General features: G+C 42.5%; 1 protein-coding gene across 2 annotated transcripts in view; it reads left to right on the top strand.

The window, feature by feature from the left end:
• Positions 1-24,542, top strand: part of grinaa (glutamate receptor, ionotropic, N-methyl D-aspartate-associated protein 1a (glutamate binding)) — a 66,273-nt gene that overhangs the window by 26,988 nt on the left and 14,743 nt on the right. For both annotated transcript variants that reach the window (XM_041184057.1, XM_041184056.1), the window contains exons 2-4: positions 11,366-11,734; positions 14,032-14,147; positions 20,727-20,927. In XM_041184057.1, the coding sequence (XP_041039991.1) occupies positions 11,395-11,734; positions 14,032-14,147; positions 20,727-20,927 (657 nt within the window). In that variant the 5' untranslated portion in view covers positions 11,366-11,394. The remainder of the gene's footprint in view (positions 1-11,365; positions 11,735-14,031; positions 14,148-20,726; positions 20,928-24,542) is intronic.

The following is a 24,542-nucleotide window of genomic DNA, read 5'->3' as shown; positions in this document are numbered from 1 at the left end:
AAGGGGAGAGAGGTCATATGACCAGAAGAACCATTTTGAAATGCCTTTTATTACAACACCTGGTTGCTTTTGGGGAGATAGAAAATGCCTAATGCAGCAGTATCAGCATGTCTTTCCCCTGTTCTTGAGTTCAGAACTCTGCCTCTGATACATTTTGGAATCCACCACAGAGATAGAGAATTTCAATTGAAAGGATCCTTGGGTGCAATAGCATTAATTTATTGGAAAAGACGGATTATGGTTTAAAAGAGACTTTGTCTCCAGAAATTACAGTTTACGTCGGCCTCAACCCCCATTGGAATTTCGAGACCACCATGGGGGAGAAAGCCTCAGCCACAAGCAAAGAACTTATAAACAGTGAACTATCTATTTTTTAGCCTTTTATCATTGAATCTTAAGTTGGTCAAAAATTAACTCCACTGCTGTATAACCTGAAGGTGGGTGCTTTTAGCACAATAAAAACTAACGCCTTTATGTTTAAACTCGAAAGCCTGTTGGGCTAAATTCTTTGCATTCAGCATGTAATTCCTTCATCCTTTTAGTTTACAAACAACCTGCTATCATCAGATGAGGAGTGGGAAAGTAAAGCCAAGACCTGACATGTCTTCACCAGTCATAACACTTATCTGTATCTCTTTGCAGCTTCTGTGTCTCCTTCACAACTTGCATTTCCACCTAGCTTTGTATCATCAGAAAACTTAGATACATCACTCTCTATCTCTTGGCCTAAACTATCAATATAGCTTATAAGTAGCTGAGGTCCCTGCTGATAGCGCTGATCCTTGCAGTATTTTTAGTCGCAGCCTGCCAATTTAAAAATACCCCATTTATGCTACCCTTTGCTTCCTGTCCCTTAACCAGTCTTCTATCTGTGCCAATAATTACCCCTAACTCTCTACAAGTCCTTATCTGCTGTTATAAACAGAAGATAAACTGAGCTTCTTTATTTTCTCCCTGTCCGTAAGCGGAGTTGTTTTTGAATTATTTGTAAAGTAGTCTGTAGTGGGAGAGGACGTACACACGCATGCATGATAGAAAAGAGAGAGGTTTACAACTATGGGCAACAACAGTAAAAGAACCACTGAAATGAATATTAGTTCATGTGATTTCCAGAGTCCGAGAAGTCAAAGACCAGAGGGTGTTTTTTTTTTTGTGGCATAGTTCAATCCAGATGAGTTTCTGGTTGGAAACAACAACATGAAAATCCTTAACAAATTACGCTACAGCCTGATGTGCTTAGACCACTTGGCAGGTGATGATCAGAAACATTTAAAAGCAAACCGGTTTTGAGGAGTTGAGAGATGGTGGCCGGCTGCTTGCTCAGCTGAGAGCTGCTGGAGTTCTTTCCGATTGGTGTTAAAGCAGTAGTCTGAGCTGTCAGGCTAGAAATGTAACATTAAAATGATCCAAAAAGGCTAGAGCATGGAGACATGTGACATGGCCCATTAATGAGTTAGTTGCAGCTTTGCAAGCAGTTTCTGTGCTCCCGGCTAAAATCTGTTGTTTCCCTTAGGAGCAAAATTGTGGCTGCTAACACTTTTTTGGATATAACTAGTTTCGATGTGTCTGTCTTTGTTATCGTCTTGGTTAAGGGAGTCAGCTGTCTGTTGGTTTCAGTTTCATGATTATAAAGTGATCTTACAATGGGATGTGAGATTCCACAAGGTTGGGAGTGGGAATCTGTGCTTCTTGTAATCTCTGTTGCAACCTTCCAGAACAGATGCCAACCTTGAGCCGTGTGACCTGTAGCATTTCGGGGGGTGGTGGTAGGATCAGTATTGCCTTTCCCATCGAGACAAATCTGCCAGGAGCCAGAAGAGATGTTAAAGATGTGTTTATTTTTCACATTTGTGGGCTAGAAGGGACAGAAATACTCTCCTGGGACTAGCATGGAAACTTTGCCTGGCTAGCCATCGTTTGCTCTGATTACCAAATGTGATCTCCATGGGTTGCCAGCTGTGAAAGCCTACTGCTTGTTTGTGCACGTGCCCAATGGCCAGTCTGCTCATTTGGCTGACTGTCGTGCAGGAGGCTGCTATTAAGAATGACAGGACCTAAGAACATAAAAACATGAAAAATATGAGCAGGAGTAGACCAGGTGGCCCATCGAGCCAGCTCCGCCATTCAGTATGAGCATGGCTAATCTTTTGGGCTTCAACTCCATTTTCCCGTCTGTAACCCATATCCCTTAATTCACTGACCAAAATCTGTCTAATGATCGTTTGGTAGTGCAGAACTGGAGTACTGCTGAAAAAAGGAGACTTTTTTGTCAAAGATTTTCACCTTGCACTCAGGATAATTGGCATTTTCTTGCAAATGTCAGGGAAACAACAAATTTATACTGAGAAGATTGCTCATTGGCATGTGGACTCTGGTAGAGGCATTGCCATGGAGAATGCACCAGCTAATGGTGACTGACAGTTTACTGCCACATGTTGTTTAAAATTCAAACCAGGCAGCTTAACTCTGTTCAAGACATTGCTCTGGGGAATGAACCAGCAATTGGTTGTCACTTATTTTGCTTAGCTGAAATGGATGCAATGTGTGTACACGTTCTTTCTGTCTGCAAAGTACAGGGCCCTGTGTATTAACGTATGTAGCTTCCAGTACACTCAAATACGCCACACAGCGAGCCCCACTGACAATCTTAAATTGGTTGTTGGTGTAATTCTTGGCGTACTGATGATTAATCAGCAAATGTTGTCCGATCGCGGCATCACATCTAATGTTGGACACTATCTTGAGTTTTGCAAGCATGGGCTGGTTGGGTAGGTCTGGACCTTGTCTGTTGCAAATGTACAGCCTACATACCTAGTATCACAGTGGCACTGAAATTCATATACCACGTTACTCAATTGTATGTTGGGCAAAATGTCTTTTTGGTTTGACATAGAAGCAAATATCTGTGGCTTCCTTAAGTGGAACGTTGGTAACTCAGCTAGCAGTGCCAAATGAACACATGAGCACAGCATTGCTATATATGCAAGTCCTGTATGGCCTTTGCAAATATGAAGGAACCTTTCACCGTGTATCTTAAACTTACTTAAAACTGGTGGTAATAATTCGCCGAACTAATTGGCCAATTCATGTTTTGTAGAACCGGTCATAGGGCGTAAGGGACATCATTTTTGTGTATCTTGGGCAACCCTTACATTGGCAGGGTGCAGTGAGCCGTGAGGACTAATCCTGTTTCATATTTTTTATGCGGCAGCTCATCACTCTTACACAAGTCCAGGCTTTTTTTTTAGCTTGCTTTTCAGCAAGGCTGTCCAGTCATGTTGAGCAGCAGGTCCAATGGGTACTAATTTGGACACGTAATTGCTCATCCCTAATTGCCCTTGAGAAGGCGGTGGTGGTGAGCTGCCTTTTTGAACCGCTGCAGTCCATGTAGTGTAGGTACACCCACAGTGCTGTTAGGAAGGGAGTTCCAGGATTTTGACCCAGTGACAGTGAAGGAACAGGGATATATTTCCAAGTCACTGGAGAGTTTTTCCCCTGATTCCCATTGACTCCAGATTCGCTCGGGCTCCTTGGCGCACACAGTCAAATGCTGCCTTGACTTCAAGGGCAGTCACTCTTACCTCACCTCGGGAGTTCAGCTCTTCTGTCCATGTTTGAACCAAGGCTGTAATAAGATCAGGAGCTGAGTGGCCCTGGTGGAATCCAAACTGGGCATCAGTGAGCAGGTTATTGCTAAGCAGGTGCTGCTTGATAGCACTACTGGTGAGCCCTTCCATTACTTTACTGATGATGGAGAGTAGACTGATGGGGCGGTAATTGGCCGCATTGGATTTGTCTTGCTTTTTGTGTACAGGACATACCTGGGCAATTTCCCACATAGCTGGGTAGATGCCAGTGTTGTAGCTGTACTGGAACAGCTTGGCTAGGGGTGTGGCATAGTCACATTTGTTAAGGATGACTATTCCCGTCCCTTTTGTCAGGTTTACTAATGTGTATGTCGGGGTTGGTCTTAAGGCCTCAATGCTATAAGACATGCGCGTTGCATGTGAAAGTCAGACAGTCATTTGGAGTCTTGCAATATGCATGCGCTAGATCAGCTAAGCATACTTTCAAGGATTCAGTGCCTTTAGTGGTGCTGGTTTGTAGTGGCATAGTTAGGAGTAAAGGAGTTCAAACTCAGCAAATACCTCTTCCCATTTGATTTGGAATGAAGGCACACCAAAATTAAATCCATGTACAAGAACAAACTCCTTGTTTTCTGAGAGTACATGGTCAGAGAGATTTGTTATGTGTTTAGTGGCATCGTTAATTGCATTATCAACTGCTTCTGTTTAAGTGAATTTATGGTGTGGATGTGTTTCAAATGGGTACTGTTCATGGTGCAGTCATTTATTGAAGCAATATAGTGGCATTAGTGGATCAAATCGAAAAATGGAAGAAATTGCGCATCTTGGAGCAAGAAAATTTATACTGTATAAGAAGAGGCGATCTCATTGGAACTTAAAAAAACTGGCGAGAAAATGCCAAACTCCTCTCATACAGTATAAATTTATTGCTTCCCCTGACACAGGTATGTTCTTGCAAATTGTCACGATGAGTGCAAATTGAAAAGCTGTGTCAAAAAATGTGTCTCTTTCAGCAATACGCAAAAATCTGTCTATCCCAGCCTTAAATATATTCAACAATGGAATATCAATAACCCTCTCGGGTAGAGAATTCCATAGATTCACAACACTTGAGCGAAGTAATTTCTCCCCATTTCAATCCTAAATGATCACCCCCTTATCCTGAGACTATGCCCCCATGTTTTCGACTCCCCAACCAGTAGAAACAATCTCTCAGCGTCTACCCTATCAAGCCCAAACAGAATTTTGTAGGTTCCAATTATGTATCACCTTTTATTCTTTTAAACTTCAGAGAATGTAAACCCTCTCATTATAGGACAACCCCCTCATCCCAGGGACCAATTTAGTGAACCTTTGCTGTCCCGCCTCCAATACAAGTATATCCTTAAATGTGGAGACCAAAAAAACTGCGCACTGAACTCTGACGCAGTCTCATCAGAACCCTATACAACTGTGATAAGGCTTCTTTTATTCTTATACTCCAATCCCCTTGCAATAAATGTCAACATATTTGCCTTCCTAACTGCTTGCTGCACCTGCATGCTAACTTTGTGTACAAGCACACACAAGTCTCTTTTTGAATATCAACACTTACAAGTTTCCCACCTTTTAAAAAATATTTTACTTTTGTATATCAAAGTGAATATTTTCACACTTCCCCACATTGTAATCTATCTGCCATCTTGCTGCCACTCACCTAACTGATCTATATCTCTTTGCAGCCTCTGTTGGGGAGGGTTTAAACTAGATTGGTAGGGGGGTAGGAACCTGAGAGGGAGCTGATTCGAATGAAGCAAAACTGGTAAAAGGAAGTAGAAAAGTAAAAAGCAAAACCGGAAGACAGGCCAAGCATAGGCAAGCATCACATAGGATCAGAGTAGAGAATGTGAAAAAAACAAAATGAAAGGCACTCTATTTATGAATGCACATAACCTTCTCAAAAAGGTTGATGATTTGAATGCATAAATTGAGGTAAATGGGTGTGATTTAATTGCCATTAAGGAGACGGGCAGGGCAGAGGTAGCTCAGGCGATCGGTGAAAGGGCGGGGGGATGCTTGGGGTGGGGGGGGGGGGGTGGGGGGTAGCTTGGGAGGTGGAGGTGGGGAGGAAAGCTCAGGGAGGGGGGTTCTCGAGATGGGGGGAATGGGCAGCACTATAGTTATGCAGGAATAAGAAGTGGTTTTACCATTTGACGACTGACTTAAATAAGAGCATCGGATGGTTCCTAGTGCCAGTTAATTGTTGAATGGAAGTTTGAACTTTCTGGGCAATTGCTGTGCAGCCCTTACGTGGGAACTTCTGGTGGGGCAGAGACGGGGGAGGAGGGGTCCCCCAGCACATCTTTTGGGGTGTTTGAGGTACCTCCCGGGTATGAACCCCACCCCCCTCTCGGAGATCGGAAGTTCTGGACCATTATGTATCTAGGTTTATTTCCCAACCTTGATTTCCTTGTAACCATGTCTCTGTAATGGTGATTAGATCTAAATCATTTACCTGTTTGTGACACTAGCCCATCTATCTTCGTGCCGATGCTACGTACATTCAGATAAAGAGCCTTTATTTTCAATTTTTTGCTTCTATTCCCTGCAATGTTCTTATTCATTGATGTATATTTTTTTGTTAAGCTCTGTCCCTTCCTGTCCCACTGTGCTTGTCTTTACCCACATCACTATGTACTGTTCTGATACCTCGAGCTTTCTCTTTGGATTTCTGAGTCTCCCTTCACCCAAACCCCTCCCTACCCCACCATTCGTCTCCCTCTACCTCCCCAGGCATACTGGGTTTCCAACATGGTGCTATGCTCCCCAACACCCTTGCCGTTCATTTGAGGTCTATATTTTATTGTATATTCGTTCAAATATGTTACAAAACAGTTGAGAGATTTGTGTAGTACACTTCGAGTTATTGTGTCACAGCTTTAGATTTGCAAACTGTTCCTTCTAACTCCAGTGTGCAACATGAAGGGAACTTTAAATGCTTGAGTTGCATTTGCAACTGTGGCATTCACAGTAAATGTGGCCCATTGAGAAAGCATGCACACAGAACAATCTGTTCATGTGAGTCACCATGGACTGGTGCACTGCAGATTAGAATGCTTTATTGATTTTCTGCTTCATTTAATTTCTATGCAGCTCTGAATTATTTTCCACAGACAGTGGAAATAAAATTGAGATATACAGGGATGTTAGTTTGACGTAATATTTGTCTGACTCTCTTTCCTGTGATGTTTAGCAAAGCATTATCCTGTGTCATTAGTTACTACTTCTTATGTCTAAGAGGCATATGGTCTTATAAATTGCATCATACCTTGTGTTGTATTGTCAATTTATTGCACAGCGAAATGCATGTGCGAAAGGATTTTCATTCGACCTAGAGAAAATTGAGATGAAAACAAATTTCTCAAAACCAGCCCAGATAATTGGCCAAGGCCTCTTGTGCAGGATGATATGCAACAGTTGGAGAGGTGTGGATGAAAATATAATCGTTGAATTTTAAAGATTCTAAGCCAAATATAGTTCTGCGCTCATCATTGGAGCGCTAACATTGCAGAGTACCATTTGTGTTTTTGTCTTTGCCAATGTTAAAGGTAGATAAATACTCCTACAAAGCATCATCTTACTGAAGTTCAGAGGTTGTTACATGTCCCTTCTGAGATGGAGCTTTGGGGTGAGTAACTACAGCAGCTTAATGCACACCCCACCCCCAACCCCAATTCTGTTCCAATCAAGCTGTGGAGCTCTCTCTGACTCTAATGTTTCTTTATTTTCTGCATATGCATGGATATCTGCATATTAACTTTCTGAAATGTGGGTCAGCATTGCTGTTTGTAAGGCCACTATTAATTGAGAGAATGGGGATTGAGAAGTGAGCTATGGAAAAAAGACTCTTGTTTATGTAACACCTTTCATGACCTCAGGATCTTTGAAAGTGCTTTGCAATTGATTATCTGCAAGTACTTTGAAATGTAGTCACTGTAGCAACACTCCGAACTATAGTAAAGTGTCTGAGTTTAGAGAAATATTGACGGGAACACGAGCTAAGGCCATTGACTTCTTTTGAGAAGAGCAAAATTCCTGGAAGCGATGACTTACTGAGTTGTATTCAGCTCTGTGGGACTGGATCAACCCAGATGCAGACCTGCCAGAAGTGTATGAGTCTGTGCTTGTGGCCAGCAGCATGTCTCAATCCATGGAGAAAGGCCTCGTTGCCCTCATCTACAAGTGGAAGGTGAAAAGGGAAGAATTTAGAAATTGGCAGCCCAATCACTGCTGAATGTAAACTATAAAATTCTATCCAAGGTCAATGCCAATCGGGACAAGTCTCCTCTGGAGTTGGTGATTCACCCTGACCAGACCTGCGTTGTACCTGCCAGGAAAATCTCTGATAGCCTTGTGCTATTTGGATGTAATCGCCTAGGTATGGGACAAGGATGTGGCCACCTGCCTTGTCAGTCTGGACCAGGAGAAGGTCTTTAACAGAATATTGCACACCTACATGGTGGATGTGCTCTACAAATGGGGTTTGGGAAGGGAGTACGCAATTGGATCCTCTGCTCTACACAAACACAGAATTTTAACGGCACAGAAGGAGGCCATTCGGACCATTGTGTCTGCACTGTCTCTCCAAATGAGCATTATGACTTAGTGCCATTGCCCTGCCTTTTCCCCATACCCCTGCACATTGCTTCTATTCAAATAATCATCTAATGCCCTTTTGAATGCCTTGATTGAACCTGCCGCAATCACACTTCCAGGCAGTGCATTCCAGACCCGAACCACTCGTGTGGAAAATGTTCAGACTATCCTGTCCACCCAGCCAAAAAAGAGCTATCCAACCTAATCCCACTTTCCAGCTCACAGTCGATTTATCTTGTAAGTTACGACACTTCAAGAGCATCTCAAAGTTTTTAATGCAGTGAGGATTACTGCCTCTACTCCTTTTCAGGCAGTGAGATCTGGAAGTCCACTAGCTGCAGCGAAAAGAAATTCTGCTCAACTCACCTCTAACCCTTGTACTAATTGCATTAAGCCATGCCCCTTTGCTACTGACCTCTCTGCTAAGGGAAATAGATTTTTTCAATCCAATCTATCTGGGCCCATGATTTTATATGCCTTAATTAAATCTCCCCTTAGCCTCCTCTGTTCCATAGTAAAACTCTTCAGCCTATCTGATTTTTCCTCACAGCTAAAGTTTCATGGTCCTGGCAACATCCATCTAAATCTCCTCAATACCTGATTGCATCCAGTACCATAGCACTGTACAGCTGTAGCGCAGCTTCAGTCAGTGGGTGGAATTCAGAATGCTTTCCAATTAAATCTGGAGTTGGGCAAGGCTGCCCCCTCTCCCGTGTCCTGCTCATGTATGGCATAGAATGTTTTGCTGAGTCCATCAGGAAGGATTTGAGCGTAAGTGTGAGGCACCCAAGCAGCAGAAGCACTCTGGTTAAAGCCTCCCTGTACATGGATGAAATCGCCATCTTCTGCTCGGATCCACTGTTGGTGCACCGACTGAAGAGCATCTACAACTGGTTCAAACTAGCCTTGGGAGCCAAGGTAAACTGCTGCAAGATGGAGGACAGTGGAAATAAAACTGAGATTTACAGGAATGTTAGTTTGACACATTTGTCTGACTCTGTCTTTCCTGTGATGTTTAGCAAAGCATTTTCCTGTGAGCCTAGTTACTACTTATGTCAAAGAGGCACATGGTCTTAAAATGCATTATACCTTGCATTTTCTTGTGCAATTATTGACAATGCAACACATGCAAAAGGATTTCCACGCAATATACAGAAAATTGAGATGAAAAGAGATTTTTCAAAACCATGTTCTTTGGGAACTGGGTTGACTGATCTTTTGTCCCCTTCACCATCAGGTCAGATTGCCTGAAGGTGCTGGGGATATGGATTGGAGGGACCTGGGCAAGCTAGAAACCGGAAGGAATGAGTAGCTATGCTTATATAAAAATGGGCATGTGTGTGTGATGTTCCTTCTCCATTGCGGTTAAGAACCCTGGTCATCAGGTGTGAGGCACTCTTGGTATTACTGTATGTGGCTCAGGTCTGGTCTATTTCTCACATCCGAGCCATCATCTGCTCCAGGAAGTCAAAAACGGCAGACATGATGTACAAACCTCTGGATAAAGGGAGAAAAAATATGCCCAGTGTGCAGCCGTCCCGTTGGCTACCTTTTTTGTGTGTGGCTGCATTAAGCTGTGCATCGACCCTCTACACAAACACCAAGTGTCGCTATTTGCTGAGGTTCTCCCTATCCCTGGTGTTGTAAGTGTGGGTCTGGCCACATTGTTCCAAGCAGTTGGACTGTGCTATACCGCCTATCCCTCATGGAAAAGTTTTTGCTGAGAAACACATTTGACCACACCATGGCCTGCACGTAATGTCCTTGAGGTTCTGAGGGAAAACAGGATGGTAGATTCTGTCAGATGGTTCCCTGAGGAGACTATTAAAATCCTCCGGCAGAATGTCTCATTGCCAGAACTTTGTCTTGTCCTTCCTATATGCAATGAGTCTCTTCCCTTCTGCATATAGCCCTTTGCGGCTTTGGTGGGGAAGAGACCGTTGTCCACCTCCACCTGGAATGTGTCTTTGCAAAACGGGTCTGGAAAAAAGCTGCAGTATTTTTGTTGTGGTTCATCCCAGATGGCTGTGTGATGTGAGATTCTGTGCTCTACTGGCTGTTACCAGGGTCACACACTAAGATAAATATTAACTGTGGCTGCAGGATTATCAGCTTGGTGAAAGACACTCTTTGGTCTGCCCAAAACTTGCTGGGCTTTTAGTGAAGAGTTGCCCTTGACAGAGTGTTGCACACTGGCACATTTCAAGGCCTAGGACTCTGCTGAGGGGTGCACTAAAGCTTGGGACAGCTGCTGCAGAGGCACAGGGTTGGGGGGGTGGGGGAGAAGAGGGGGGCAAGAAGGAAGGTCGCTGCATCAAAATCCTGGAACTCCTTCCATAACAGCGCTGTGGGTGTACCTACACCACATGGACTGCAGCGGTTCAAGAAGGGTGCTCGCCACCACTTCCCAAGGGCAATTAGGGATGGGCAATAAATGCTGGCCTAGCCAGCGATGCCCATATCCCATGAATGAATTAAAAAGTGTTGCTGTCTAAGGCCTTTCAGCCATTGTACAGAAGGGGCTGGAAAATTTATAGAACCCCTTGAGCTGTATACCTAACACTGAATATGAATAATAAGTATTGAAATTATATTGAGGCACCTGGAGAGGAACACATTGTATAAAGGAAAGTTGCATCTGATTGCACTTTTTTGTAATTTGTCATTTTGAACTGTTTGCCCCCAGGCTGTATGGAATGTATATTGAAAATATCAGAAGAGTTACATTTGTGTAGAGGCACCCAAGAGTGAGATGTACTGTGTGGAGACAAATTGAATTTTATGGCACTTTTTAAAATTTTCATATTAAAGTTTTGTAATGCATTTTTACAAATTTCAGATAGATAAATGACCAAGTCAGGTAATTTGCATGTGATTTCATTCAAACTGAAATTCGGCCCACTTAATGGCGGGGGGGGAAACCTTTTTGTCTAGCCGATGGTTTTAAACAATGAACTGCAGTAACAAGGATGTTTGTGATACCAATACGCATATAAACCTTTTTGTATTCAAGATGCAATATCTATTTTCATTTATATCCAATGGCTGAGCTGTCTCAAGCCAAGAACACAGTTTGCAATTCTTTTTGTTTTAATGTCTTTTATTTCTCTTTATTAAAAGCATCATGTTTCACTTCTTCGTAGGTCAAGAATAAGGATCTGTATCGTTGATCATGTCACAGGAGAAGGCATACCTGGTCTCGGGGGATCCACAGCAGCCTCCTTATCCGCATAATGAGGTGTCTTATGGAAACGACCATTATCCGCAACAGCCTCCACCTTATGGACAGCCTCCTTTTCCGCAAGCTGCCTATGGGCAGCCCCCTTATCCACAGGCTGCTTTTGGGCAGCCAGCTTTTCCACCAGCTGGCTATGCACAGCCAGCTTTTCCCCAATCTGCCTATGGGCAGCCTGGCTTTCCACAAGGATCGTATGGAGAGCCACCACAGGCGTTTCCTCAGGGACCATTCCAGCAGCCCCCCATGCCTCCACCTCCAATGATGCATTCAAATGGTAAGGTGATTCTTAAATACACGTTTTATCCCTCCTCTTCCCCTCTTTCTTTTCTGGAATTCTTGGCTGTGAACAGCAATCTTGAGTACAATTGCACAATCTCTGCTTTTCTATGGACAAATGATGATGGTTTATTTACATGTACTGTCAGTTCATGATAGGCATAAAAACATCAAAAATGGTCAAAGGAAGGGTAGGCTCAATAGGAAACAAGGTTTTGAGGCAGAGGATGTAGCTAAGGTACTAAATGAGCAGCTGTCATAGTAAAGGAGGAGGTAATAGAAAAAATGGATAGGTTAAAAATAGAAAAAAAGGGGAGGCACCTAGAAGATTTATGGCACTCAAGTTTAAAAAGTCACCCAGTCCAATTGGGGTGCATCTTAGATTATTGAGTGACATGTTTGTAAAAATTGTGGAAGCTTGTAGCCACGTTTTCCTTTCTCCTCGGATGTGCAACTTGAGGGGGGACTGGAGGGTTGCAAATGTTACTGTTATTCCTGTTCAAATAAGAGGATATGGATAGACCTGGTAACTATAGATATCAGTCAGTCTAATGCCAATGGTGGGGAATGTTTTAGGGTCTGTAGTCTGGGACAGAATTAATTCACTTGAAAGGTGTGGATTGTGGGTTGATAATTGACACAGTGTGGATTTATTAAAGGTAAATTGTGTCTTATAGGTGCAGAAACAGTGAGAAACCTTTGAAGGTGGCAGGACAAGTTGATAAGGCTGTTGAAAAGCATGTGGTATTCTTGACTTTATGAATAGAGGCATAGAGTATAAACGCAAGGAAATTGTGCCTCAGATTAAGTCTGAGCTGCAGTATTGTGCTCCATCCTGGGGCAGCACACTTAGGAAGGATGCCAAGGGCTTTTGTTGAGGGGGTGAGGGGAGAGTGGTGGGCGGGGGGTTGCAGAGAAAAAATTACTAGAATGGTGCCAGAAATGATGGACTTTTGCACCCTCCACCCCACATAACTAGAAAAGCTAAGATTGTTCTCAGTGCAGTGAAGGGTAAGGGGAGATTTAATGGAAGCATTCAAAAGTTATGTTCACTTTGGCAGAATTAAGGAGGAACTGTTTCCAGTGGCAGTAGCCAGAGTACACAGATAAAAGAACCTGAGGCAAGATAAGAATTTTTTCCATGCAGTATTTTATGGTGTGGAATGTGTTGCCTGAAAGAGATGTAGAAGCAGGTTCAATAATTTTAGTTCTGTCGAAGGGTCATGAGGACTCGAAACGTCAACTCTTTTTTCTTCTCCGCTGATGCTGCCAGACCTGCTGAGTTTTTCCAGGTAATTCTGTTTTTGTTTTCAATAATTTTCATGTTTGTCCTATTTTTTTGTGGTTGAGATCAAGATTTCTTGGAGTGATGGATCTGGTGTGTAGAAGTGGAAGATGTTGGCATAGTGGTAATGTCACTGGATTAGTAGCCCAGAGGCCCAGGTTAATGATCTGGGGACATGGGTTCAAATCCCACTTTGGCAGCTGGTGGAATTTAAATTCACTTAATAAACCTGGAATATAAAGCTAGTCTCTGTAATGGTGACCATGAAACTATCATCAATTGTTGTAAAATCCACCTGGCTTCACTAATGCCCTTTCAGTGACATTAGGAAATCTGCCTACATGTGACTCCACATGTGGTTAACTCTTAACTGTCCTCTGAATTTCCGAGCAAGCCACTCTAAAATAAAGAAAAAAGTGTAACTTGAAGTCTGTGCCATAATGAAGATAAAAAAGGTGGAATTATTTAAGTGGACAAATAATTTATTGCTTTTTCTTCACAAAATTAAAAGGATTCACACCAGTTTAAAAGAAAATAGCAATTTTACAGAGGAATTCAGTGAACCACTATTTAACGGGCAACATGTTTCAAAGATGCGTTATTCTGCGGGACAAGAACTACTTCCAAACACCTAGCCTAGATCTGCCTTCTAATCCTAAACGGGATGAGGCAAAACCGTTCTGCACGAGTGCTTAGTAGGCAGATGGACTAAGTTATATTATTCAAAAAAAGTTATATGAATGGGTTCAAAATATAACGAGATACATCTTTGGAGAGAAGAAAGTGTGAAAGTACGGCTAACATCAATTAAAGTGAGTTTATTGGGCAATCTGATGTTTCTAACTAAGTATCCCACTTTTCTGGTTACCATGTTCTGGATCATGTGCAGCTTTTGTTACTCTGACTATATTGTCAACGTGTAGTTTGGATGCATTGTGATGCAGAAAATTATGAATCTCACCTTTCAAACATGTCATCTGGTGGTAAGGAATTTATTTGTTTTATTGTAGTTGCCTTGGGAAGCCCTGGTTATCACGATGATGTCCCACCATCTTATTATGACAATGAAGAATTCACTGCAGCAAACTTTGAAGACAAGAACATCCGCAGAGCATTTATTAGGAAGGTAAAACTCCTGTGCCGGAATAATTGTAAGGAGAACACATGCGAAAAATAAAGAGTAACTGTGATACTCTTGCAGTAAGCAATGTTTACATTTTTGGGAATCCTGCTTTAAAGTAGTTTGTTACTTGCCCCCTCTTCCAGGATTCGCCTTGCCCTCACTTTGCAGTCTCCTTATTCAACAGATTGTCCTCTGTCATTTCCAGCATGATGCCACCACTAAACACACCTTCCTCTCCGCTCCCCTGTTGTGCTAACACTTCAAGGAAATATGCAAATAGCAAGTAGCCAGGATGTAGAGCAGCTTGTGCTGTAGTGTGGTGTAAGAGTTACAAGCTGTTCTGCCTTCATTGGTTGTGGTTGCTGAATCCATAAACCGACCTGTCTGCTGGGCCATTATGCACTGTATCCTCAAATAAACTGAATGTGTGCAAAGCAAACATAGAGACACCACATGGTAACAGTGATGTGAATTTGAAGAGGCACCACAGACAAGACAGGGGCTGTATGTATGTCACAACGCTGGGAGGTAGAACCCCTCTTCACATGGCGCTCTGCAGAACAGCAAGTACCAGATTTCTGAGCAAGCTGGATTGGTGGTTAATGAGAGTAACAAGTCGATTCAGAGTCGTGCTGTGCTGCCAGTTTTGAATCGGGCAGGTAAAGCCAAATAGAGCCATTGTAACATCCTCAGGTGCCATCCCTGCACAAAAGACAAAAGCCTGAGCTGAAGCCACAGAGCAAGAGGGAAGAAAAATAAAACAACAGCTGTAATTCCTACACCGCACTACATGCACTATTAGCTGCTGGCCACATGTTGCTCTACATACTGGCTGCTTTCTTATTTGCATATTCCCTTATCCCCTTAAAGTGATATCACAACATCCCCTGTTAGCATTCAAAAGGAACCATTCCCTCCACAATTCCCTAGTTCATTCCTCTATGACCCTCAACATATCCCCTTCCCACAGCACCTTCCCATGCAAGCAATCGCAGGAGGTGTAACACCTGCCCCTTTACCTCCTCCCTCCTCACTATCCAACACCCCAACGCTCATTTCAGATGAAACAGCGATTTACAATTCTGTCAATTTAGTCCGCTGTATTCGCAGCTCACAATACAATCTCCTCGACTTTGCGAAGACCAAATGTATGCTGGGTGACTGCTTTGTGGAACTCTGCTCATCCTGCAAGCATGACTGGACCTTCAGATTGCTTGCCATTTTAATTCACCATCTTTCTCGTACTTAGATTTCAGTCTTCAGCCTACTGCAGATTTCCAGTGAAGTCTAATGCAAGCTGGAAGAACAGTACCTCATCTTCTGATTAGGCACTTTACAGCCTTATGGACTCTATGTTGAGTCCAACATTTTCAGATTATGAAATCTATCCTCCATTTTGATTTTTCCCCCCATTTTGCATCTTGTTTGGATGTTTTTGCTTTCAGAAAGAGTTGACTACTTTTTAATTCTGCTATTACCACCTCCTCTAGACCAGTGCTTTGTTTCTTTACTGCTATCATTACTACTCTTTGCCTTTTGTTCCCTGACATCTTTGGTATTTAATCTCCCCAGCCCTCTAATCTATTCCTACCCTTCCCTTTTGTTCCTCCTGATCCTCCTCCTCTTTTTCAACAACATAAAACCCATCATTGTTCTCACTTCAATTCTGAAGAAGGGTCATATTGGACTCCAAACGTTAACTGTTTCTCTCTCCAAGATGCTGCCGAACCTGCTGAGTTTTTCCAGCGCTTTGTCTTCCAGCTTCTGCAGAAGTAGGCCATTCAGCCCATCATCTCTGTGCCAGTCAACAAAGATCTGACTACACTAATCCCATTTTTCAGCGCTTGGCCCATAGTCCTGGAGGCTATGGCAATGCAAGTGAATATCTAAATAATTCTTAAATGTTACGAGAGTTTCTGACTCAACCACCCTTTCAGGCAGTGAGTTCCAGACTCCCAGCACCCTCTGGGTGAAAAAAATCTCCTCAACTTGTCTCTTAGCCTTCAACCTCTTGCCTTAAATCTATGCTCCCTGGTTATTGATCCCTCTACTAATGGAAAAAGTGCCTTCCTATCCACCCTATCTATGCCCCGCATAATCTTATACATCTCTATCAGGTCCCCTCTCAACCTTCGCTGCTGCAAGGAAAACATCCCCAGCCTATCCAGTCTTTCCTCATAGCTCAGACCTTCCAGCCCAGGCAGCATCCTGATAAATCTCCCCTGCACCCTCTCCAGTGCAATCACATCTTTCCTATAATCTGGTGACCAGAACGGCACACAGTACTCCAGTTGAGGCTTAACCAGCATCTTATACAGTTCCAGCATAACCTCCCTGCTCTTGCCTTTATTAGCCGAGGCATAGAATACAAGTATCCTATATGCCTTGACAACCTTATCTACCTGCCCTGCCATCATCAGGGATCTGTGGATATGAACACCACAGCCCCTCTGATCTTCAGTACATTCCAGGGTCCTACCATTCATGGTGTAATCCCTTGCCTTGTTAGGTCTCCCCAAGTGCATTACCCTTCACTTTTCCAGATTGAATTCCATTTGCCACTGTTCTGCCCACCTGACCAGTCCATTGATGTCATCCTGTAGTTTACGGCTATCCTCCTCACTATTTACCACCCTACCAATTTTCCTGTCATCCATGAACTTCTTGATCATACCACTCATATTTAAGTCCAAATCATGAATGTACACCACACAGCAAGTGCCCCAGCAAGCCCTGAAGAACCCCATTGGAAACAGACTTGCAGTCATAGAAAGGTCCCTCTACCATCACCCTATGCTACTTGCCTCTCAGCCAATTTTGGATCCTAAGTGCCACTTTGCCTTGGATCCCATGGGCTCTTGCTTTCTTGACCAGTCTGCCATGAGGGACCTTCTCAAAAGCCTTGCTAAGTCCATGTAGACCACATCAAATACATTACCTTCATCAACACTCCTGGTTACCTCCTCAAAAAATGCGATCAAATTTGTCAAACATAACCTTCCCTTAAATCCATGCTGGCTATCCCTGATTAATCGGTGTCTCTCCAAATGCAGATATATTCTGTCTCTCATAATTCTGTCTAGTAACTTCCCCACCACTGAGGTTAGACTGACAGGCCTGTAATTTCCTGGTCTATCCCTTCGGGTTTTCCTTTACTCTACCCACCAATGCCTTCTCATGCACTCCCTTTGCTTTCCTAATCTTCCCACCTGACAAGATTTTCTTTCCATACTTGGGATATGGTGCCACTTCCAAATCTGCCATTTCTTGCCCAACAGTCATGGACTGCCTTTGCAAATTCCTCGTGGCTTGTTCCAACTCACTAGCTTGTTAGGCTACCTCAGAGAGAAGTTAAGAGTTATCCGTGTTGGTGTGGGAGTGGAAACAGAGACCAGATTGACTTAGGAGTTTAATGAGTGTTGATGGCAAAGGAAAAGCTGGTAATGAATAGTTGGAGTTCTTTTTAAATTCTTTTGGGATGTGGGCATCGCTGGCAAGGTCAGCATTTGCCCATTCCTTATTGTCCTTGAACTGCATGGCTTGCTAGGCCATTTCAGAGGGCAGCAGGTTTGGAGTCACATATAGGCCAGACTGGATAAGGACAACAGATTTCCTTCCCTAAAGGATATTAGTGGACCAGATAGGTTTTTGTGACAAAAAAACTAGCTTTCAATTCTAGATTTATTATATTTATTAAGTGAATTTCAATTCAGGCAGCTGCCATGGTGGGACCTGAACCTGTGTCCCCCAGAGCAGTTAGGATTTGGATTACTAGTCAATTGATATTACCACTGCACCACCATCTATCTCCATGATGTAGATGGGCTGGATTAATATCTTCATAGAATTTTTTTTACCTGTGTACTGGGTCACAGTTTGTCTCCCTCTTGCAGCCCCTCCACTGTGAAAACCATGCACTGCTTGTTGAAGATTTTTTAACATTTGGCAAAATCCCATGAAGTATGCTTTTGGGATCTGTTTAGATGGAAAGAGAATGAATTTTATGTTTTTATTGGACATTAACATTTCTGTGCAGCTTTAGCTAACAGATAATTGAAAAATGTTAGTTATAATGAATTCGAAAGTAGTAACCCCATCCTTAATGACTAATGGTAAGATAGGGAATTTTAGGATCATAGAATAGTTACAGCGCAGAAGGAAGCCATTCAGCCTGTTGTGCATGTACCAGTTCTCTGCAGGATCAGTTTGCATGGTGTCACACCTCTATTTTTCCCAAGTAGCTCTGCAAACTTTTCCTTTCACTCTCAGGCAGTTCATTGCTGGTCCTAACATCTCTGGTGCTGCTTTTGCCAATCACCTTTAATTGGTGTCTTCTGGTTCTTGATCCTTCTTCCAAAGATCCCTTATGATTTTGAATATCTCTATCTGATCTCCTCTCAATCTTCTCTTCTACAAAGAAAACAACCCAAGCTTCTCCAATCTGTCTACACAACTGAGGTTCCTCATTCCTGGAAGCATTCTCATGACTCTTTCTGTACCCTTTCTAATGCCTTTCCATTATTACTGTGCAGTGCCCAGAACTGGACACATTACTCTAGTTGAAGCCATACCAGTGTTTTATAGAGCGTTGGCCTAAGTTTCCATGGTTCACCGCACAGGAATGTGGGTGGGAGCTCGTCCTCTGATTGGAATGGCCAAATTTGTGAGAGGTTCATGTGGCTAGAAGATTTACCTAGCTTTAGCTAGAGGGAGAAGTCTCCAGGAAAACACTCACCATGAAAGATGGTTCTGGGGTTATAAGTTTCCAGGCTGGGAAAGAAAATGATCAGAAGGAAACCCTCTGGAGCGAAGAATCCCACTTGGACTGATTCTGGGAGAATTGAATGTCTACTTAAAGGGACAGTGTAAGGTATGGTTGTGAAGTATGTTTTCGGTTGTGCTAAAAGAAAAAAGGGACAGTTCTATTTTCAGGTTTTAAATTATAAGTTGCCTACAAAAATTGTTTCGTCACTAATGCTTTTATCTTTGTTACAGTAAAAGTCTTGAGACGTGAAATCTTGGGTCATCCTTTCAACTGGAAGTTTAAATTTATTTTTCAAAGTTATCGGTTTCTCTGGATATTGTAACAACCTGGGAAAATGAATTAGCAGTTAAATATGCAGTTTATTTGAGAGCCTTGTCTACCTCAACCTGACTTTTGTGTTGAACTCAGCATTCTGAACTGGAGAAGGTGCAATAATGGGAAACTGGAGATTCCACTGCTCTAAGTGGTTGGAATGGATTTTGTTTTAGCTGCAGGTTCTTGTACAGGATCGTTATTTGTAGTTTTTTCCCCTCCTTCCCCATCTAAATTGGCTGACACAAGAAAGTGATACATATAGATGATCAGGTACTCTACGGAATTTACGTAGAATGTTATCGCAAATGCTCCTGTTTAATGTTGCATATTTTACTTGGGAGAAAAGGATACCTTGTGTTGATATTTGACAGTTTGTATGTTCATCTTCCTCAGCCACTTGAATGAAGTGGGTGGGGAAGACAAGCAGTTAACTTCTTCAGAGCTGCTCTGAAGAGGAGTCATACAGACTCGAAACGTTAACTCTTTTTCTCTCCACAGATGCTGCCAGACCTGCTGAGTTTTTCCAGCATTTTCTGTTTTTATTTCAGATTTCCAGCATCTGCAGCATTTTTCTTTTATTTAAACCTAATAATACATTCCTGTTGGAAGGAATGGGTTTTGTGGGTCAGGTATCCTTTTTATACAGTCTGTAGCCGAGTATCTTCTGGTGGCTTTAGGGTAAATTTTTCCACAAGTATTGGGAACCTGGCAACAGGGTCATTTCCAGCTTGTGAACCCACATAGTGGTAGCAGGCCTTCCAGCTGAATTTTACAGGAGGCAGCCAATTTGGGATAGTAGGCAGGCCTTGGAGGCAGGAGCTGCAGAAAGCATGGTCCAATGCAAGGGAGATCAGCAACGCTCACTATTGCAACTAGTTGGAGTGCTGGTGAGGCTCGAGCAGCAAGGGTGGCAGGGAAGCACTGGAGCTGCCGTCAGTGACGGGGGTGTGGCTGAGGCCTCATTAGACCCATAACGATCAGAAACCCCTGTCTCTGGGAATTACATAATGGCAAAGCTATAACATGAAAAGATGCCCTCACTTGCCGTTTTCTGCCAGAAACATTTATATCATCTTCAGTTGTAATGCTGTGTCAACCTCCAGCTGTGCAATCACCTTTTCTCACTTGCCAGGTTGCAGACACACTTGGTGGTTCACATGACCCTTGCAAAGTTGCTGTGCTGCTGCAATATTCATGGTTAAATGGCTCCTGAATTTACTTGATTGAATTCCAGCTGCTGTCAAGCCGACCTCTTGGGGAATGCATGAGACCTGGAGATGGGAGCACATTAGAGAGTCAGCCTGACCCATTGGTGCAATTTACCCATATTACCCAATCTCCACCTCCAAAGCCACATTTATGGGGCTGGAAAAATTCTGCCCTTATACTTGTATCAGGAGATGATATAACTTGACTGTGGGCATTTACAGATTTACACACACTGCCATTTCCTCCCTGATAAATGCACAAGATTGATTATTTATCTCTCACCCCCTCTGCAGGTCTACATGGTTTTGACTGTTCAGCTACTGGTGACTTTCATTTTTGTGTGCGTTTGTACCTTCGTTTCTGATGCCAAGAGATTTGTGAGACGCACTCCTTGGATCTACTATGCCTCGTATGGAGTATTCTTTGTTACTCTTATTGCTCTCAGCTGTTGTGGACAAATCAGACGGAAGCACCCCTGGAATCTCATTGCTTTGGTAAGCAGTGCCATTAATGTTTACTCCAAAGTAAACTAGACCAGTGTAATCAGGGTAGTGTGGGGGGAGGGAAGGAGGAGGGATAAAGAGAGAAACTAACTCCAAAATGATCAGGATGTGAATTTGTAATTTGGCCAGTGGGAAGCCCATCCCTCACATTAAGTCTCCATTCATACCGTCGCCTTTTATTTTGAGTAACTGCAATGTGTTTTCTTTTTGTTACTTTGGATTGAAAAAATGTATCTTTTGAATGGAAAAGCTTTTCCTGTTATTTTTTCATGAATTTCTGTGTCCTTTGATCCTTTTATTTTGTAGAAAAAGTCTTGGGTTTACTGTATTTATATTTCAAAGTCTTCCTCCTTAACTACCTGCAAGTTGCACTACTCTCTTCAGAGTTCATTCCATAGCTTGGTAATACAGAACTTGAATATTGCTGGAAAGAGAGACATGGTGCTGAAGTTTTGCGTCTTGCACTCATTAGAACAACTCAAGAATGTCAAATTTCAAACGACCACAATTTATACTGCAGGAAAGGAGGTACTGATTGATTGTTAGCAAGTCTACTCTGTCTGAGGAGGTGCCATGGAGGAAGCATATGTTCCTCCATGGCACCTCCTATAAGCTCCTGGGTAATTCAAAGAAGGCACCAGGCTTGAACATATTCCAGGTCTCCATGTGTGAATGTATGTTGCTTCTAGCAAGAATAAATGAGCCAAGTTATGAGCTCAATTGGCTATCTTATATTGGTTGTTAGTGTAGCTATTAGCGCACTCAGGATTGAGCAGTTCTTGCTGAACAATTATGGAATCACGATTTCTCCTCTGGTTAAACTTTTGCGATACTTTAAAATTTGGCATTCTTGTGTTTGGTCTGATGAGTGCAAGACAAAGTGTGGACAACAAAATTGGAGTTTATTCCCTTTTCCTTTATTCTTTCATGGGCTGTGGGCATTGCTGGCAAGGCCAGCATTTGTTGCCCATCCTAATTGCCCTTGAATTGAGTGGCTTGATAGGCCATTTCAGATGGCAGTTGAGAGCCAACTACACTGCTGTAAGTCTGGAGTCACATGTAGGTCAGATTAGGTAAGGATGGCAGATATCCTTCACTTTGCTTTTGCGATGCTTTTATTCTTTTCTGTACCCATTCTAACACAGGTGTATGTTTATTGAATGGTGACTCAAATGAGAGCATTCTATTTGAATGTGATTTGGTCAGTGCATTATACAACTGCCACGGACTTTTATTCTAATGTTGTTGCCCATCATTATTTATGAAGTATTCTCCAGCTCTTGAAATGTGCAAACACAAAATTTAAAAATCATAGGTTTTGAGAGAATGTTTTCTCCTGTGGAGAAGAAGTCGTCAATATAAGATTTGTTTTTATTTGATCATGGAATGTGGGTGTCGCTGCCTAGGCCAGCATTTATTGTCCATCCATAATTGAGTACACCACATTGCTGAGGGTCTCGAGTCACATGTAGGCCAGACCAGGTAAGGGTAGCAGGTTTCCTTCCCTAAGGGACAATAGTGAACCAGATGATGACAAGGTTTCATGGTCATCATCAGACTTTTAATTCCAGATTTTAATTGAATTCAAATTTCACCATCTGCCATGGTAGGATTCAAACTAGGGTCCCCAGATCATTACCCTGGGTCTCTGGAATACTAGTCACAGCCACTATGCCACCGCCTTCCCGTAACATAGTCACCAAGAAACCCTATAGGGGACTCAGGAGAAATTTCTACACCCAAAGAGCAGTGAGAATATGGAACTTGCTACCATAGGAAGTGGTTGAAGCAAATAATATAGATGTATTTAAGGGGAAACTGGACAAGGATTTGAGGGAGGAGGTGATAGAGGGTTATGATGGTAGATTTAGATAATGTTACGACCACAGCAGATGTTGTTTGCTGAGCAGGCTAAATCTCAGAAGGAAACTTGCCTTACTGATCATAATTTTTTTTGTATCCTGAAAATGGGGAGAAACTTACTTATCCTAGAAGCATAGAATTCCAGTAACACTTCTGGGATTTTAAAATTAAAAGGTTTACTAACGGGAAGAAAATAAAACTTAAGCACACAAGATTAAAGTTACACAGTTAAAACAGTCTTACAAAACCTCCCCAAAAGAACCCACTTGGTCAGAACGCACACATAGACACTCTTGTTGCAGTGAAATCGAACACCTCAGAGACTCGGGTATGGTTTTCGATCATTTATTCAAGCGAAAGCAGGGAGTGCCTGTTTTAGTCAATCCAATCCAAGTCAGCATTCTGCCCTCTTGAGTTGTTACATTGTCCTTTATATATTTAGTCCCTGTCCTTTTGTGACTGAAGATGTGTTCTCTGTCACATAGGCTCACAATCTGTCACAATTAAGTACCTTAGACCAACTGTCTCATTTTGCTCTATATCTTGGCATTCCAGTGACTATTACCTCATTATTTGCAATTGCTGTCACAATGAGGGCTAAGTGTTGTAGGCCCCCTGTCTTATCTGTCTTAGCATTCTAATGACTAGCAGCTATCTTCCTATAATCAGTGGTTCACACCTACTGTGGGCTAGTCTGGGCCAGTTTTTGCTGTGTCCCTATGTCTAATCTAACACGTCAAGTATCCCAGCAGCCTTTGCTTTACAGGCTCCTTCCTAGTACCTTTTCATGGCTAAAACTGTCATGCAATGCTTCCAAACACTTATGTTACCCTTGCTAACCAATGAAAAACATCTTGTACACTCTTAACAACCTTCCTTCTTGGCAACAATCCCGAATAGATTTTTAACACTCAAAATCCAGTAATATTATCCAAGGCAAAACTGCTTTCACTTTATTAAAGATAGACCACATGACTTCTCACTCTTCTACTCTGCTGTGGAAATCCAAGAATACTCTGAAAACGAACTGCTTTCTGAGACAAAGACTTTCCTGGTTTCTGGATGGCTACTTCAGATTTTGCACCTTCTCTCAGCACAGAGCTGGTCCCCAGATATCTACTCCACACAGCCAACACAACTCAGCTCAACATCTTACCTTAAATACCCTTTTTCCCTTTCATCTTCGATCTCGTTGTCCTTAGCACCTCTTTGAACTCAAACTTTTCCAAAATATAAAAATCTTTCTTGTTTTCCTATTGCCTCCTCTTTCGGGTCAAATAAAACTTAATAACTTTCCCTTGTTTACTTATGAAACCTTTGTAAGTTGTAAGAGCTCCTTGTCACTTCTAAACTCCTCTTTGAAATTTAACAGCTGAAAAGTCAAGTCCCTAATGCAGATTTTGAAGCCCAATTTATTTACTTGTAAATCCACTTCACCAGTGCCTCTTATTACAAATGCATGCATGCAGCACCTTTGCCTTTCATCTTTCAGTTCCCACAGCCAAGCTGTCTTTACTAACCTTCTCCCAGTTTAATTAATCATGGACACACACACACAGCCACCTTTACAGAATGCCACCTTATTCCCAAAATATTAAAATAATAACATCCATCTTCACAATAAGGAAAGATGGGAGGAAGCCCAAGTAGAGCATAAACACTGCCATGGACTAGTTGGGCCCAGTGTTTCTGTGACATATATCTGATGTAATCCTAACATACTGCCATACTGCTGGATATAAT

Source organism: Carcharodon carcharias, chromosome 3, assembly GCF_017639515.1.
Source record: "Carcharodon carcharias isolate sCarCar2 chromosome 3, sCarCar2.pri, whole genome shotgun sequence".
NCBI classification, from domain to species: domain Eukaryota; kingdom Metazoa; phylum Chordata; class Chondrichthyes; order Lamniformes; family Lamnidae; genus Carcharodon; species Carcharodon carcharias.
This window is presented reverse-complemented; position numbering and strand designations above follow the sequence as displayed.